Raw genomic sequence first — 15534 nt, 5'->3', positions numbered from 1 at the left:
GGTTTTCACTTTTTGTGCTTTTTTCTGTAACCATAGAAACATTGCTGAAAATATCATATTTTTGTAGCAGGTTCATTTCCGGAGCATAACTCTAAAACCAGCAGAGATATTTCCACGAAACTTCATAGACACTTTCTCTTTATGGTCTAGTAGTACCTTTTGCTATTTTTAGGTTTTCATTTTTTGCACTTTTTCCGTTACCATGGAAACATTGCTGAAAATATCATGGTAAATGGTAAATGTTACTTTGCAAAACTCCACCCATCTTTGTGTATATAGTCTAATATAAATGTCAAGGCTGTATACCTGATTCAACAATTGCAGCCCCGCTCTACTTGAATTATACTTCATCTTTCTTTAGCTCAACTTCCTTTTTCCTGGGTTTTTTTTTCATACACATAAGTCTCCACAATCAAACTTACTTCAGCTTTGATATCTCCATTGGCGGGGGATCTGAATGACTACGTCCTTGTTAATTTTGAAATTGTCATTGAATCATTCTAGCTGTTTAATATGAAGACTTCAGACGAGTCTTCAGAATTGAATAAGTGAAGAAATGCTCATAATATAGAGATTGCAATTGAAATAAGTGTATGCATTTTGTATTTTAATTAAACATTTTGCTGACAGGTTACCATAATGCAACATACACAATATTGCCACTGTCTGAGGGCACGTCCTTCAAGAAGGTCCGACACTCCCACCCCGTACCAAACGCTAAAGGGAAATATGTTAAGGTAGTGTGTTTCTCATTTACTGCTAAATGTTGTATGAATTGTTCAATATTTGGATGTTGGATTTGTCCTGTATGATCATATTAAGGAAAAATCCTAAATTTGAGGGACACCCATAATTATTTCCAATCAAATAGAAGTGTTCTGATTTATTTGACTCCTATGTGTCATTTTGATGAGTAACAAATTTATATTCATACCAACAGAATTTTTTTAAAGCACTTGTCTATCAGACAAGTGGATGTGATTTCTTCTTGCATGGATCAAGTTTAGTTGCCAAGAACTAAGCAGGTGTTTAAAATTTTATGGTTGTTTTCAAATCAGTTAAAGTAAAAACATTATAGACCCAATTCAAGAGTTTCTAATGGAAACACCAGATCAATCATAAGCGGAATGAAATCTGAGAAATCCATGGGGGTTAAAATTGTAATATCCACATGAAGAAAGTACAGATAAAGCATTTAAAAATGAATTTCTGAAATATGTAACTGAAAGCAAACTTATTTAAATTGATGTTGTTTTTCAATTATTTACAATCAATTTTTCATTTTCAGACAATGGATTTCCACGACAGCTTAGGTACCATACATTCAGTAATGGTAGAGGAAGACTTTACATCTCCGTCACATCCAAAAGAGTAAGTTTTCATCCAAACAATTCCCTCACATCCAACGGAGTACATCCAATGGAGTAAATTTATATCCAAACAATTCCCTCGCATCCAACGGAGTAAGTTTACATCCAAACAATTCCTTCACATCCAACGGAGTAAATTTATATCCAAACAATTCCCTCACATCCAACTGAGTAAGTTTATGTCCAAACAATTCCCTCACATCCAACTGAGTAAGTTTATGTCCAAACAATTCTTTGGAAAAAAACCGACCATGGAATAATAGTGTTGACTATACTCATAATCATATTTTATATCGATTTTAATATTTGGGATCAGATGGTAGTAGCAATGTAAAAGTAGCAATGTAAAAGTAAAGGAAATAGCATTATTAATATGCTTGGTGTTTGTTCCTTCAGTTTTGATCCACACTATGGCATGCGTCGAGTGAAAGCAGTGAACGATTTCAGCACCATGGGTAAGTATTATTTGATAATATTTTATTGTTTTATTAGTTTTTCTCGGGATTTTAACACCTGAGTATGCTTACTGTGAGTCCATATCATACCATGAAACAGGCGAGGTAAAGACAATAAGGGATCCTCCAACGTATTATAAGTTTAGTCAAGTTAAGATTTTCTGCATTCCATCATAGCTTCCATCAACAAAATTTTTAACCCCTGACAAATATATGTATAAGACTGTATTAGTGCTGGTATGTATTTTTAAGCATTAACATTTTTATTTTGACCCTTTTCTTTATTAAGATGTTTTAATATTTCAGCTTACCCTGAGATGTCTGCCATGAGTAAGGGGCATCTGAAGTTTTTAACACGGTACAGTGCCAGAGACATGTGGACTAGACCAGAAACCGGTCTCAATGTCGGGAGTATCCATATCGACAAGGTTTGTGCCTCCATTAGAAAACAAAGTCTTCTTCACTACAAAATCTTTCTGATACTTGCAAAAACTTGATTCTGTGTAACAAGAAAATTTCATGCAAAATTTCCTACATGATTTTGAGCTCAGTTATGATGTCTCAAATGTAAAGTTTCTTTTACATGGCCCAAAATAGTTCTACGAACAAACGTCATTATCATGAAGTCATCTGGCCCAAATGAAAGTTGGTGTTACAACACAATAGTGCGGGAAATGAAAGCTAATGAGTTTTAGTTAAAATAAAATTGAAAATATTCGAAATTTAAGACTAATTATTAAAACGCCATTTCACCTGCCTTTCAGTTCACTCCGAAAAAGATGAAAGTTGATATTGAAAGTGCTTGGCGTGATATCCGTGGCAATCTTACATGTATGAGGAACCAACCAGATCAAGGTGAGCATAAAACAAAGATAACATTTTAAAGTTCACTAAAACACCTAGTGATCATATATAATTATTTACCAAGACTACCATTGTCATATGGTGGTACATGCAATACTGTGTTACTGTTAGAATCCTATCTTAACATTGTATCTGCTTGAAAACTTCTAGAGATACATAACATTCACTTTTATTTGAATATTTGTTTACAGGCTCTCCCATGTTGAATGTGTGTTTCTTCAAGATTGTTGATATTGTGAAAAGCTTGCCTGAAACTGAGCAGACTAAAATAGCTGAGTATTACTTCACTACCATGAGCCGTGTGTAAGTGTTTTTATATTGGATATTCAGTGTTTTTCCTGCCTATATATTTAGGGCCGAAATAAGGCCCCATTCCCGATTGCATTTCTTGTTATTTTTTCCCAAATCTAAGTCTAAATTTCCCAAATCAGTGAGTTGACCCTATTTTGTGTGACGAAACAAAAAAAATCCGGAAATCCCAAGTCTGAACGTCTATTTTAGTATACATTCTTACACTTGATTCTTATGTTAGACAAGAATAATAATGGTTTATTTCTACCTTTTTCAAAATTTCCATGAACACCATTAACATTTTTCACTTCATACTATTATCGCACAAAATTTCCCAATTTTTACCAGGTGGCAATTTCCCAAAATACCCAGGAAAAACACTGATATTTGTGTGATGTGGTTATTCTACAAGAAGAAATCTGGATCAAACATACTATAACTGGAACCATGGACCACTGAACTCTTAACCTTTAGTCTATGACCTTTAGTCTAGTCTATGGTTACTGGTTAAGAGAGGTCAGATTGTGGTCCTGAACAGACGTATAATTTGCCATTTGAAATACATGATCTTCAAGGTTCAGTTGAATTCAGTTCCTGCTATGGATGTATAAGGAACAATATTTTGTTTACTGGGTTTATAACTCTGTGAATGTGAACAATTATGATAATTTTGGAATATAATTTATCTGTTTAGTAGCTGATGGCTACCTCACTGAAAAAAGAAAATCACAACAGCACAGTCCTGATCTGTTTTCTGAACTAAAATTGCCTATTTTGGGCTATGAGTTATTGTGTCTATGAAATTTGTATGAGCCTAATTTGATAATTTTATCCTGATCTTAAATTTCATGACAGATTAAGAGCTACAGTGTAACATTATTCCTTGAAACTTTGATTTAAACTCTGCTAATTTTGAAACAGATGCTTTGCTCATGTGGTCTAATTTTCATGACCTTTCCCCACATATTAAAATTGGGTAAATCTGAACATCAATAAATATTCCTTGATTTAAATTCCATTCTGTTTTAGCCTAAACAGGAACCAGGCTGATATTCGGATAATACTGGATGTTTTTGGAGTAATATGGACGGAGCATGCCCAAGATCTTCTGGCCAAACACATTTTACTCAACCCAGAACCTGACCACATCCTCATCCAGCGACTGTTGGTACACGTGGTCGGCGTGGATACCGTCCCTACAGAGGTCATATACTGTAGAACTGTTTAGTTTTACTTAATTTGTTTTAGAACCACTTTAAACCTAATGTAAATAATAGTCTTAGAGAGAGGTTAGTGATATGAACTGGTATACACTACATAATCCCTTGTTTGTTTTAGTGTGTGATACTGTCAAAAGAGTTTTTTGTAAGTAATGAATTTTTGGTAGGAAAACAGATGGCGATTGTTAAAATTTTGGTTTGTAAACAAAATGTTTTCAATCCACTTAAAGGGACAATTCAGTCTAAGAGAACATTAAAATTTGAACAAATATCGGAAAAAACCCAGTTCTAATGAAAATTAGATTAGTCAGTTTTACTGTGATATGCCTGAAAAGCCCATGGTGGTGACATGTGTGTAGATGTTCAAACTCGCTCGCAGTCCGCCATTACACATTGTGGTCGAACTTCTTGTATGCCGAACCCTGTCCCTTGCTCGCAGAGTAATGCAAATGTTGTCTAGAACTTCTCAAATCGCTCTGACAGTAGTATGTTTACCTTATTAGGTGAATTGTCTTGTCTAAAAATCATTTTATCACCTTCACAGTGGTTATGTAGTTTTTTTGTTCAACGTGCGTGACTTAGGCTCGGGTATGGGTACAGCGTCCATATTGTACCTGCTGAATCGTATTGATCAACGATTTGATATTTCAACGATATTAATTAAAATACTAAACAATGTCGTGGAATTTGTCAATGTTTTATGTAATATGTTTCATAAGAAATGTAGAACAATATATTTATGCTATATTTTGCTTCTTGATTATGTAAAAGAATTAGCCTGAGTGAATTGTCCCTTTAACAAAAGAATTGTGATGGTATGTTTGAGTTTTAGCAGATATTTGAGTTTTTCTGTAACAAGAAATTAAATGCAAATGTACAATTACTATTCAGAATTTGCATTCAGTGTTTTGAAGTAGATATTTAGATTTAAACTAATTTTCTAATTACAGGACATTCTAACGACCATGGAGGACATAGTTTTTAACCCCTGGAAGTTCCCCAAGTCCTTCAAGGATCGTGATACCTACCACAGAACGATGCTGGCTCTGGGCTCTGTGGCTTACAAACTGACCAAAGCAGGCTACAAGGATCGAGCGTTGTGGCTAATGGACAAAGTGCATGATATGGTCGGACTTCATGGTGAATAATTTGATGATTATCCCTATATCAGCTATGGTCATGGTTTGCAGGCATGCTTGAGATTCTACAGAATTATAGTAAATTGCCTGTCAATACCTGGCAATTGATCCACTTCAGCCTCAAACCTGTGACCGATAGTGTGACACCTTAACCACTTAGCCAATGGAGCTTCAAATATGAAAGAACATGCCAATAAGAAATTAATTGTCGTATAAATACAAAAACATGATTCATCATTCTGAAATTTAAAATCTTACTTTCTTGTGTTTTAATATTTTGTGTAATTGATCAACAGACCCATGGGAGTACAGAAGTAAAAGGGCCGTCATGACTGAAGCAGAACAGATCGAGTACGACAGAAAGCGTGCTGTTCTACTGGAGACCCTTGGCAACGCTAGATTGGACGAATCGTTTGTGTACATTATGTCACATATCAACACTACAAACTCTCCCTGGATCAAACGGGCCGGGTGTCACGCCCTGAGGAAGTACCATCATCAAGAGGTGGGTTCATGTAATGTTGCATTATTCAGGAGAAAGTAGACAAAATATACAATTATTGTTATGTGTAAGGAGTTGTGCCACCAATGAATTTTTCCTGCAAGGAGATTCTTGATGTCTTTCTGCTTTGCTGGGATGTCTGCTTAACATGATTCAAACTTTGGTAATTAAACTTTTTATAATAGAGTGATTCCACAAAGCTTTATGTTTCCTCATTTTATTCTTTATCCACAGGCTGCTAACGTCCTGCTGAATGCGGCTATAGGAGACGATGATGAGAATGTTCGGTATGAAGCTATCCTCCTCTACCAAGCTCATCCCAAGTCCAGTATCATAGCACCAGTGGATACCAGGTCAGTATAATATAAACAACAAATATTCACATGTAATAAAATACTGGTAATTATTTTTAAGATAACTTTTACGACATCATCAATCTAACATTTAAATAAAACATGCCTTTGTCTATCTTCAATGTTTATTGTGTCATATAAAGGAGGGGGGATTTATATCATAGAAGTATATATTGTTAGTATTTGATGGTTCTACTGGAGATCTCTTCTTGGAAAATAAAATCGGAAACAGAAGATACATATAACATTGAATTACCATTTATAGGTATCTGTTTTGGTTCAAATGAAGATCATTAAATGATTCAATGTTTGAATGGCAGGGTAAAAACTCCCAATGGAACAAGCATGATAGTGGACCCATATTCTGCTGGAGTTTACGATCTACAAACCCACCACCGCCGTCGCCGTGGAAACGCAGAATTCCTTTCGTTTCACTTAGAGGCTCCAAGTGTTGATTGGAGGAAACTGTTGGGATCAGAACAACTGGGGGCTTCTTTTGGAGTGATCATGGTCAATGTTCTAGATATCAGCATTGGTAAGTTTAGTTATTTTGCCCCTTTATGTGTGTTGCACATGTTTGTCCCATTTACTGTCATGTTATGTTGCTGTCCCATCTTATCCTAATTCCATTTTATAATGAGATAGGTGCTTTATATCTTACAGTAATTCTAGTTCTAATAAAAATAAATTTATATTTAGGTAAGAGTTACATTTGTATGTTTCTACCATAAAAGTAAGGGTATTTAGTGTTATATCTAATCTGGTCTAGCTATTCTCTACCTAGTACTGTATACAGAACCAGAATTATACCTTGTGTTAAAAAAGATTTTACATGTTTTTGTACAGCTCCTCTGAGTGGTCATATCCGCCTGAATGTCCACGACGAGGCATATGCTAGAGTACATCTGGGCCTGTTAGGAAGGAACCTCGACTTCTTTGTGGCAAGGATTTGTTTTAAAGGAGAAACTAACTATGACATCAATATATTGCAGGTAACAAAAATAATTTGCTATTAGAATAAGTAAGTTTACACTACATTGTTAAGTTTTAAGGTGAGAATTTTTTTTTGAGCCTAAAACTATAAACTTCAATAAAAAGAGACAAATGTGAAATATATGAGACTTGTTTGCAAATGTGTGAAGTTTGTTATTTCTTGTTATAAAAATTCATTTAAAGAATTTGGAGTATTGAAAATGAAATACAAGCCTGATATTTATTTAATGTTTCAGGAAGGAGAGATGAAAAAGATAGCAAAATTAGCAAAGGATTTTGACAAATCTGTCAAAGCCATTGTCGGTGCAGTGGAGTCGGGTGTGAACCTGTTCAAAGATATCATCAGTGGTAGTTTCTCCATTAAAGACATTGTCCAGGATTTTGTTGATGCTCTTCAAGAACTACCAGGCAAAGTAAGAAATTCCTGGAACATGATGTGTTATGAAGTTACTATCACTCATCATAGGTATATGTAGAAAAATTCAATTCCAAAGAATTTAATACATCTGTGTGCAAGTACTGAATTTATTCATACATGTCCTACTTGGATTATTTAGTTTAACTTCAATTAACTGAGTGTTGAGGACTTCAGTTGACATGTTGCAATACTGACTTGTATTACTAGAAAAAGTGTGAGTTTTGATAGCATGTATCTCTCTTCTGTTCTAGGTGTGGGATCTAAGAGTGAGGGCTATGAATGCCATGTACATGTTTGGACAATTGGATGAAAACGAAATTCCAAAATTTCTACGACCTCTTAGGAATTTGATATACAAAGTCACCACACTGTACTCTGATATCAAGACTGATGTCATGAACTTCTACAATGTAAGTACCGGTACAGAACATCAAATGGCACATCACAAACAGTCAACGGCTGTATCTCCATTTGCCCACTTTTTATAATCTGATAATTAGCAGAATGTTGTGACAAGGATTATAGTCAATTTCAGAGAAGTTACTCTGGATTTACCCGTGTTTTACTTGTGAATTTCACCTGTGATACATATTAGTATAGGTTTAATTAGACATAGTTTGAGATGTTCCAAGAAACCTTAACTTCATCACTTGAGTCTTGTTACATAAGCAGCCCCCAAGAGAGCCAAAATTATATAGATGTTGTAATTTGTAGTTTAGTTTGCTTAAGTACAGGATGTGAGGTATGAAAGTGGTGTGTAAAGTGCATGAACCTATATATATCATATGTTATAATTTGTTAGAGTAGCGATTAAACCCCTTTAATCTAAATTCAGTTTTTGTTGTGTATAAAATAAAAATTTATTATTTTTGTTTATACACAGCAAAAAATCTTAACCTAGGTTACATTGCTACATTTCAATAAGCTCTATCTATATACTGAATGCAGTCTCTTTCTTATCATGATGTTTGGTTCAAGCTGAGGTCAATGTCTAGACAAGTGCTAGTTATTTTCTTGGTCAAGGAATCTTTTGTTTTTATGTAAATTTAATAGTATGCATACCAGACCCAATCAACAGGCTTGTCCACTCTAACCTTCCTAAGGACCCCTATTGACTAGGGGCCAAACTAAAAATAGTTGAAATTAGAATAAGTGCAAGAACCAATCATGGCACGTATAATGCACGACGTCAGACATACAGATGCAACTGCCCTAATTGTGTAGCGTCAGTTTGGATGAAATTGTCAGGACATACGGATGCTCTTGTTATTCACTTCAGAGTTAAACAATTCCTGCAGGCTAACCCGCCAATTGGTGATATGTTTGACAATGAAAGTTTAACTTCGGCACTTATTCCAAGAAAATAGCTAAAATGTCATGGAAGAGTTGTATACTCCACCAAAACCACAAGAAATGTTCCAATGATGTAAGCTATGTTTACAAACACCATAGTGATGATGCAAGAGTTCGTTTAGGGTCGCCAACATACAATATGTTACGGTGAAGTAAAATAAGATGCGACAAATGTACCAGGGAATAGAAATTAGCCTGCAGGAATTGTTTAACTCTGAAGTGAATAACAAGAGCATCCGTATGTCCTGACAATTTCATCCAAACTGACGCTACACAATTAGGGCAGTTGCATCTGTATGTCTGACGTCGTGCATTATACATGCCATGATTGGTTCTTGCACTTATTCTAATTTCAACTATTTTTAGTTTGGCCCCTAGTCAATAGGGGTCCATAGGAAGGTTAGAGTGGACAAGCCTGTTGATTGGGTCTGGTATGCATACTAATTTACATAAAAACAAAAGATTCCTTGACCAAGAAAATAACTAGCACTTGTCTAGACATTGACCTCAGCTTGAACCAAACATCATGATAAGAAAGAGACTGCATTCAGTATATAGATAGAGCTTATTGAAATGTAGCAATGTAACCTAGGTTAAGATTTTTTGCTGTGTATAAACAAAAATAATAAAAAAAAATTTATCAGGTGTGATATTTTAGCGACCATCTGGATTTTTCTAAAAAATATCACTCTTGATGAAAAATATATTGATTTTTTTCAATGTCTAACATACCAAATATATATACAGTGTGTTAGACTTTCTTGTCACTGTAGATTTGGAATTTCGGGACATCAGTACAGTTTGACATATATGGTATACAACTGTATATGGTATAATTAATTAGATACAAGTACAATATACATTTGTATCTACATGTACATATATATATTGTTACATGTATCATCCTATAGAGTTAAACAGTATCTTGTGATATATTCTCTATATCGATCTGTAGCTACATAAGTGCTCATGTCAACATGTATATATATTAAAAGCATTATCGTCTTGACAAAGTCTTTATAGTAATGATAGTGGAATATGTTTATTACTAAATATCACATATTTGTTTTTAACTAATTTTTGAAATTGCAACAGTTTGTTAAAAAAGACTTTTTTCTGACACTTAATTCTCCTAAAACTTGGACGCAAGTTTGTTCTTGAATTCACCATTCTAATGGTGAAATTTATAAAGATGTAACATAGTATATTATTTATATTTGTCTGTAAAAATGCACAAAGTATTATATAGTACTGTACTGTATACATGCATGTATAGTGTATCTCTCTATTTCCCCACTTTTGACAAACTATAGGTAGCTCAGGTAAACGAACACAGGTAAGCACAGGTAAAAATTAATATGGAACTGACTATAATTGGTTTTCCATTGTTCTCCTATACCAACACTTTTCTTTGTTCTCTAAAAAGTGGGCAAATGGAGAACACACCCAGTCAACTGAGTTCCAGGCTTGCCCAGAAACCTGTCTATAAAGGACTCCCAAGGGATATAACAAAAATGTCCTAAATACAAAGGTCAATTATATATGCTTTACTGTATGTTAAATGTGTGTATAAAAATAATCCTAAGCTAAATTTGGAACAAATTTCATTGTGGTCTTTGATGTAATTAATGTATAGGATGTCTAAATAATGTTTTACAGGGGTACTTAGAATTAAAAAGGATTTGAAACTATAGGTTTTCCTGATAAAAGAAATATATTAATGGGATAAGAATACATGTAGATAATGAACATAACCTACCACAGGCAGATATGGGTGTGTAACTTACTCGCTGTTCTATAGTTCAATAACTTACCATGAAGTTGTAGATTGAGTAAATTTGAATGTGTTTAATTGGAATGATTTCAGACACTTGTCGAAACTGTCACGATCATCATACCCCAGCAAGCTAAGCTGATATATGAGGCCATCAAAGATATCATAGATAGCTTCTCGGTGATAAAAAGAGATCCAAAGACGGCGATCATGGGAATAGGCAAGGGCGTTGTCACGTGAGTACAGTTACTATGGTAACACCATTGTTGTGTAAACAGGTTTGTCTAAACGCGGAAAGTTAGATAGAAGTGATTGTCTAGTTCTCAGACTAAAGGTCAGGATGCTTTAGTTTCCTGTTGATTGACGGGCTACATAACAAGCAATATGGACACCCATCTGTAAATTGAGGTCAACCAACCAAAAATGTGAATGAGATTTTGCAAAAGATCTACAATTAGTTGAATTGGAAGAAAAAATCTAACTAGAGAAAATGATTGTTCTATATTACAGGGTGTTTATGTCTGTGAAAGAGTTATTGGAGGCCAAGAACAAAACACAGGAAGCCTGCTTCTTCTTAAAAGGTAAGATCATTCATTATTAATGGGTAAGATACTTCAATACATAAACTGAAAACTATTTGACATGTCAACAATTATATGATAGTATAAAAAGTAATAATAATTAGTAAAAAAAAGTTAAAATTTGGTTATGTGCAGAAAATAAGGACACAATAATTATGTAACTTTCAGACCAGAGACCATATTGGTGGGACTTGGGGAAACAATTTGACATCATTGTGGCGATGTCTCTCAATGCATCGAACGCCATACAAGATGAGGGTACAGCCTGGGTAAACCAGCCATTTGCTGAAGGAGAAGATCTGGTGGCTGAATTTACGGGAGGACAAATGACAATGGTATAAATGGTCCAGTTATCTACACACTGTTACCTGTACTGTATAACAAATTATTAAGTGGAAACTTCTGGTTGTTTTCATGGTCGCTGTGGAACAACGATTAAATAAGTAATGAAATAAGTTTTACATATCACAGTTGGCTTAACATGGATATTTCTGTACATATATCATAGCTCCAAACTATGAAAGAAAAGACACACACATTTTTATGTTATGTGGGTTCTCTATAATAAAATTTCTAGTCTAGATATAATGTCCCTGACATTAGTGCCCCATTCACATATACACACAAATTGTTATGTTATGTAGGTTCTCTATAATAAAATTTCTAGTCTAGATATAATATCCCTGACATTAGATACTGTGTTACTGACATTAGTGCCCCATTCTGTTATATCTTGTCATAGTTATCTAAGCAGGGAGGTTTATATCCTGCAGACATTTTTACTTTGGAAATTCACCTTTCTCTTCCACTTTGTAATGTATTCTAGTTTTTACCTTGTGTTGCTGAACATCAGATTGATTTATTCCAGAGTCAAGCGAGACAGGAGTTACTCAACAACCTGACAGCCATTAGGGACGAACTGTTAGAACCATTCGACGATCTCCGCTCCCTCGCCAAAAACTTCCTCAGGGAGTATGCAAATGTGTTTAACCTTGTCAAAAACATCAAGGAGGCATATACAACACTGAAGGAAGGGTAAGGTCACAGAAAACATTAGGAGTTATCAGGTCAAATACTGATACTGATGGCCAAACAATAACACAAATATCAGGTCAAATACTGAGGGCCAAACAATAACACAAATATCAGGTCAAATACTGAGGGCCAAACTATAACACAAATATCAGGTCAAATACTGAGGGCTAAACTATAACACAAATATCAGGTCAAATACTGAAGGCCAAACTATAACACAAATATCGGGTCAAATACTGAAGGCTAAACTATAACACAAATATCAGGTCAAATACTGAGGGCTAAACTATAACACAAATATCAGGTCAAATACTGAGGGCTAAACTATAACACAAATATCAGGTCAAATACTGAGGGCCAAACTATAACACAAAGGAAGGTTGCATTCAAATAACAGAGGTCATATGCATAAATATGGAATTATCAAATACAGAAAGTTACACTGAAAGTCATAACACCAAGGAAAGGAAGGCACAATCAAGTATCGTTGGTTGAATATAGCGTTATGGAATGTTGAGGATCAACCTTAATATTACATCAGAGAAATATTAGATTAGTTTTGAGGGTTAAGATTGAAGTAAAGTTATGTTTATTTAACAATACAGGATCTAAATAGAGATCCTCTTCACTGGACTGAAGAACACTAACAATTTCAATAAGATTTTAATATAAGGAATTCTGTGGTCAAATACCAATTGTTAAATGTAACATCGGGGATACCAAGCATAACATCAAGGAAATAAATTCTAGTAGTTAAATTGTTGCATGTAAATGAAAACAACAGGGAAATTAGATTAATAATAAATAACAGAGATCTTTAAGAGGACCTTGTGTTGTACCTTAAGGCTTCAAAAGGTTTATTCATTGGTTATGTTCTATCTCTTTCCAGCTATGATTTTGCCAGGTCAATAGTTGATAGAATATTTGGTCCAAAAGCACACAAGGATTTCCCACGAACGACCCGACTGGAGGGAGGTGGGTGTGGTAAAGAGGGGTTCTACCCTTCCCAGCTGGACAAGAGTGGACAAGCTGAATATGAACTGGCAGGCGTGGACCTTATGAAGGAAGAAGGCCAGACTGTAAGAGGGCAATTCTTGAATTTAAAATGACCTAATGAAATGGTTTAAAGGAAGTTGTACATATTCAGGACCAAAAAGTAACAAGACTTTAAATAATATTGTGCAACATTCTGCAAGACTTGGTTCAAAATCTGACCTCTATCTTAAGTCAAAGGTTCTGGCCACTTTGACCCTCAATTTAAGGTCAAATGTTCTGACCTGTCAGAAACTTCTACATTAAATTCAGGTCAGAGTCTTTGCCTAAAACTGGGGTGAGAACCTTTGACAGAGTTGTACTTTGTTACATGAGTTCAGTTCTACTTTTGGAGTACTGTATAAAAGTTTTGATAATTCCAGGTGGTAGCACCATTCCCCGGCTTGGTGTATATCACTGACAATGCTGACGAGGTGAGGATCAACACTACTGGAGGATCGCTCCGGGACATTGTTATTGTTATAACTAACGTCAAACCAAACAACACCATCTTAAAGGTTAAAGACTCAAACTACATCGAAAAGCGGGTAAGTAGATCATGTTACAACGCAAAAGTAAGATTCAGAAACTAAAGATCCCAATTTTAGGATTGAGAAGCACCTGAAGTTGTTCATTGATCTATTGGCTCTAAATATTTGATTTGTGGAGTTGCTGTCTCTAAATGTTTTGATTTTTGTATCTAAGAGGGACTGGATCTCTAAATTATTCTGATTTTAGGTTGCAGCAGGTCAAGTGATTGGGAAAGTCACACGTTCCCCGTGTACTGGTTATAACCACATCCATTTCGCCATGTTTAAAACTGGTGGTCTGCTGAACAGTGGGATTGAACCTGTGGAGCCGACACGGTTCCTAGAGCCACGATTCCCCGGCATTCCACAGTGGGTCCAACATTGTGACGATTATAGACTTGTTTATAAGGTGAGAATTTGTCTTTGTAGAGTTAGTGTAAACTATTTAACCTTCAAATGACCATCACATAATATTTGAAACTTGTCAGTTGGGTAATTGATAATGTTTTTATGTAGAATATGTGTTTGACCTTCTGATAGCGTTAAGATTTACTGACATTGTTAAAGAATTTGACATTCAAATAATATGGACATTAAGTTAAGTGTAATTGATAATATGAATAACCACTTTTGTAAAAGGTAAAAGTGTACAATCTTGATTCTGAATATTTGACCTTAAAATCTAATTTACATCTGATAATAATTGTGTTCGATTTTAGAACTTTAGGCCATTGTTACTGTATTTGAGAACTTTTGAACGTTGTTACTGTGTTTTAGAACTTTTGCATGTTGTTACTGTATTTGAGAACTTTAGAACATTGTTTCTGTATTTGAGAACTTTAGAACGATGTTACTGCATTTGACCTTCAAATGACATTTGCATTTTCAATAACTAATTTCAGTTTGAGACAATAGCAGAAGGTACCATTGTTGGTTTGGGAGGACAGGCTCAGAACGATACAAGTCCTCAACTTGACAATGCTGATATAAAACCATTACCTCAGCTTCCTACAGCTCAGGATCCTGGTCAGGCTGTGGAGACTGCCAAAGGTAATTCATTCTATCTGCTGAAGTGTTTTCTTAAATTTTTGAAATCTTGTTGATACATATCAAGATGTTCTATAGGAAGTATATGTATTATCTTCAGAACTGCAGGTCAAGTTAGAAAAGAAATGCATTTTTTAGCCTATTGGGTTTTTGTAAAAGCAACAAATTTGGTTGGTGAATAAAAACTTAAGTCAACTGTGGTTTTGGTAAGACTGCTGTTCTTTGAATTTCAATGTAAGATTTAATTGTATATTATCAGCAAACCCAGCTGGAATGTATGCGAAGAAGGAAAGTCAGCCGACATTAGCTGATGATTTAGATCAGGGCATCGAAGATCAATGTCCAAGTCCAACCACATATAATCCTGCCACTCCCGCAACTACAACGACCACCACAACTGTCGCCCCTACAACCAGCCAGAAAAAAGGTTATGATAGATTCGTAGAACAATGGTCAGGTGTTAAAATTAATTTTCAAGTGGTGATAATTATATGAGAATCCACGCTTCAAAGTTAGTAATAGTATAATTGTAGAATTTAAAATTAAGACATTTTTAGTTTTGTCTAAAACTGAAATG

The 15534-nt window shown here is 34.8% G+C and overlaps 1 protein-coding gene across 36 annotated transcripts in view; it reads left to right on the top strand.

Annotated features, from left to right (window-relative positions):
- The window catches only part of LOC138322797 (uncharacterized), a 180124-nt gene that overhangs the window by 14338 nt on the left and 150252 nt on the right, over nucleotides 1-15534 (top strand). For all 36 annotated transcript variants that reach the window (XM_069267086.1, XM_069267047.1, XM_069266915.1 and 33 more), the window contains exons 6-28: nucleotides 631-737; nucleotides 1289-1371; nucleotides 1767-1825; nucleotides 2132-2253; nucleotides 2590-2680; nucleotides 2881-2992; nucleotides 4010-4184; nucleotides 5151-5340; nucleotides 5636-5844; nucleotides 6076-6194; nucleotides 6515-6729; nucleotides 7041-7186; nucleotides 7424-7600; nucleotides 7857-8015; nucleotides 10826-10968; nucleotides 11243-11313; nucleotides 11482-11648; nucleotides 12182-12348; nucleotides 13238-13427; nucleotides 13764-13928; nucleotides 14119-14319; nucleotides 14813-14960; nucleotides 15217-15384. In XM_069267086.1, the coding sequence (XP_069123187.1) occupies nucleotides 631-737; nucleotides 1289-1371; nucleotides 1767-1825; nucleotides 2132-2253; nucleotides 2590-2680; nucleotides 2881-2992; nucleotides 4010-4184; nucleotides 5151-5340; nucleotides 5636-5844; nucleotides 6076-6194; nucleotides 6515-6729; nucleotides 7041-7186; nucleotides 7424-7600; nucleotides 7857-8015; nucleotides 10826-10968; nucleotides 11243-11313; nucleotides 11482-11648; nucleotides 12182-12348; nucleotides 13238-13427; nucleotides 13764-13928; nucleotides 14119-14319; nucleotides 14813-14960; nucleotides 15217-15384 (3384 nt within the window). The remainder of the gene's footprint in view (nucleotides 1-630; nucleotides 738-1288; nucleotides 1372-1766; nucleotides 1826-2131; nucleotides 2254-2589; nucleotides 2681-2880; nucleotides 2993-4009; nucleotides 4185-5150; nucleotides 5341-5635; nucleotides 5845-6075; nucleotides 6195-6514; nucleotides 6730-7040; nucleotides 7187-7423; nucleotides 7601-7856; nucleotides 8016-10825; nucleotides 10969-11242; nucleotides 11314-11481; nucleotides 11649-12181; nucleotides 12349-13237; nucleotides 13428-13763; nucleotides 13929-14118; nucleotides 14320-14812; nucleotides 14961-15216; nucleotides 15385-15534) is intronic.

Source organism: Argopecten irradians, chromosome 1 (genome assembly GCF_041381155.1).
Source record: "Argopecten irradians isolate NY chromosome 1, Ai_NY, whole genome shotgun sequence".
Lineage (NCBI taxonomy): Eukaryota > Metazoa > Mollusca > Bivalvia > Pectinida > Pectinidae > Argopecten > Argopecten irradians.
Note: the sequence above shows the minus strand (reverse complement) of the source record. Positions and strands in the feature narration are given on the sequence as shown.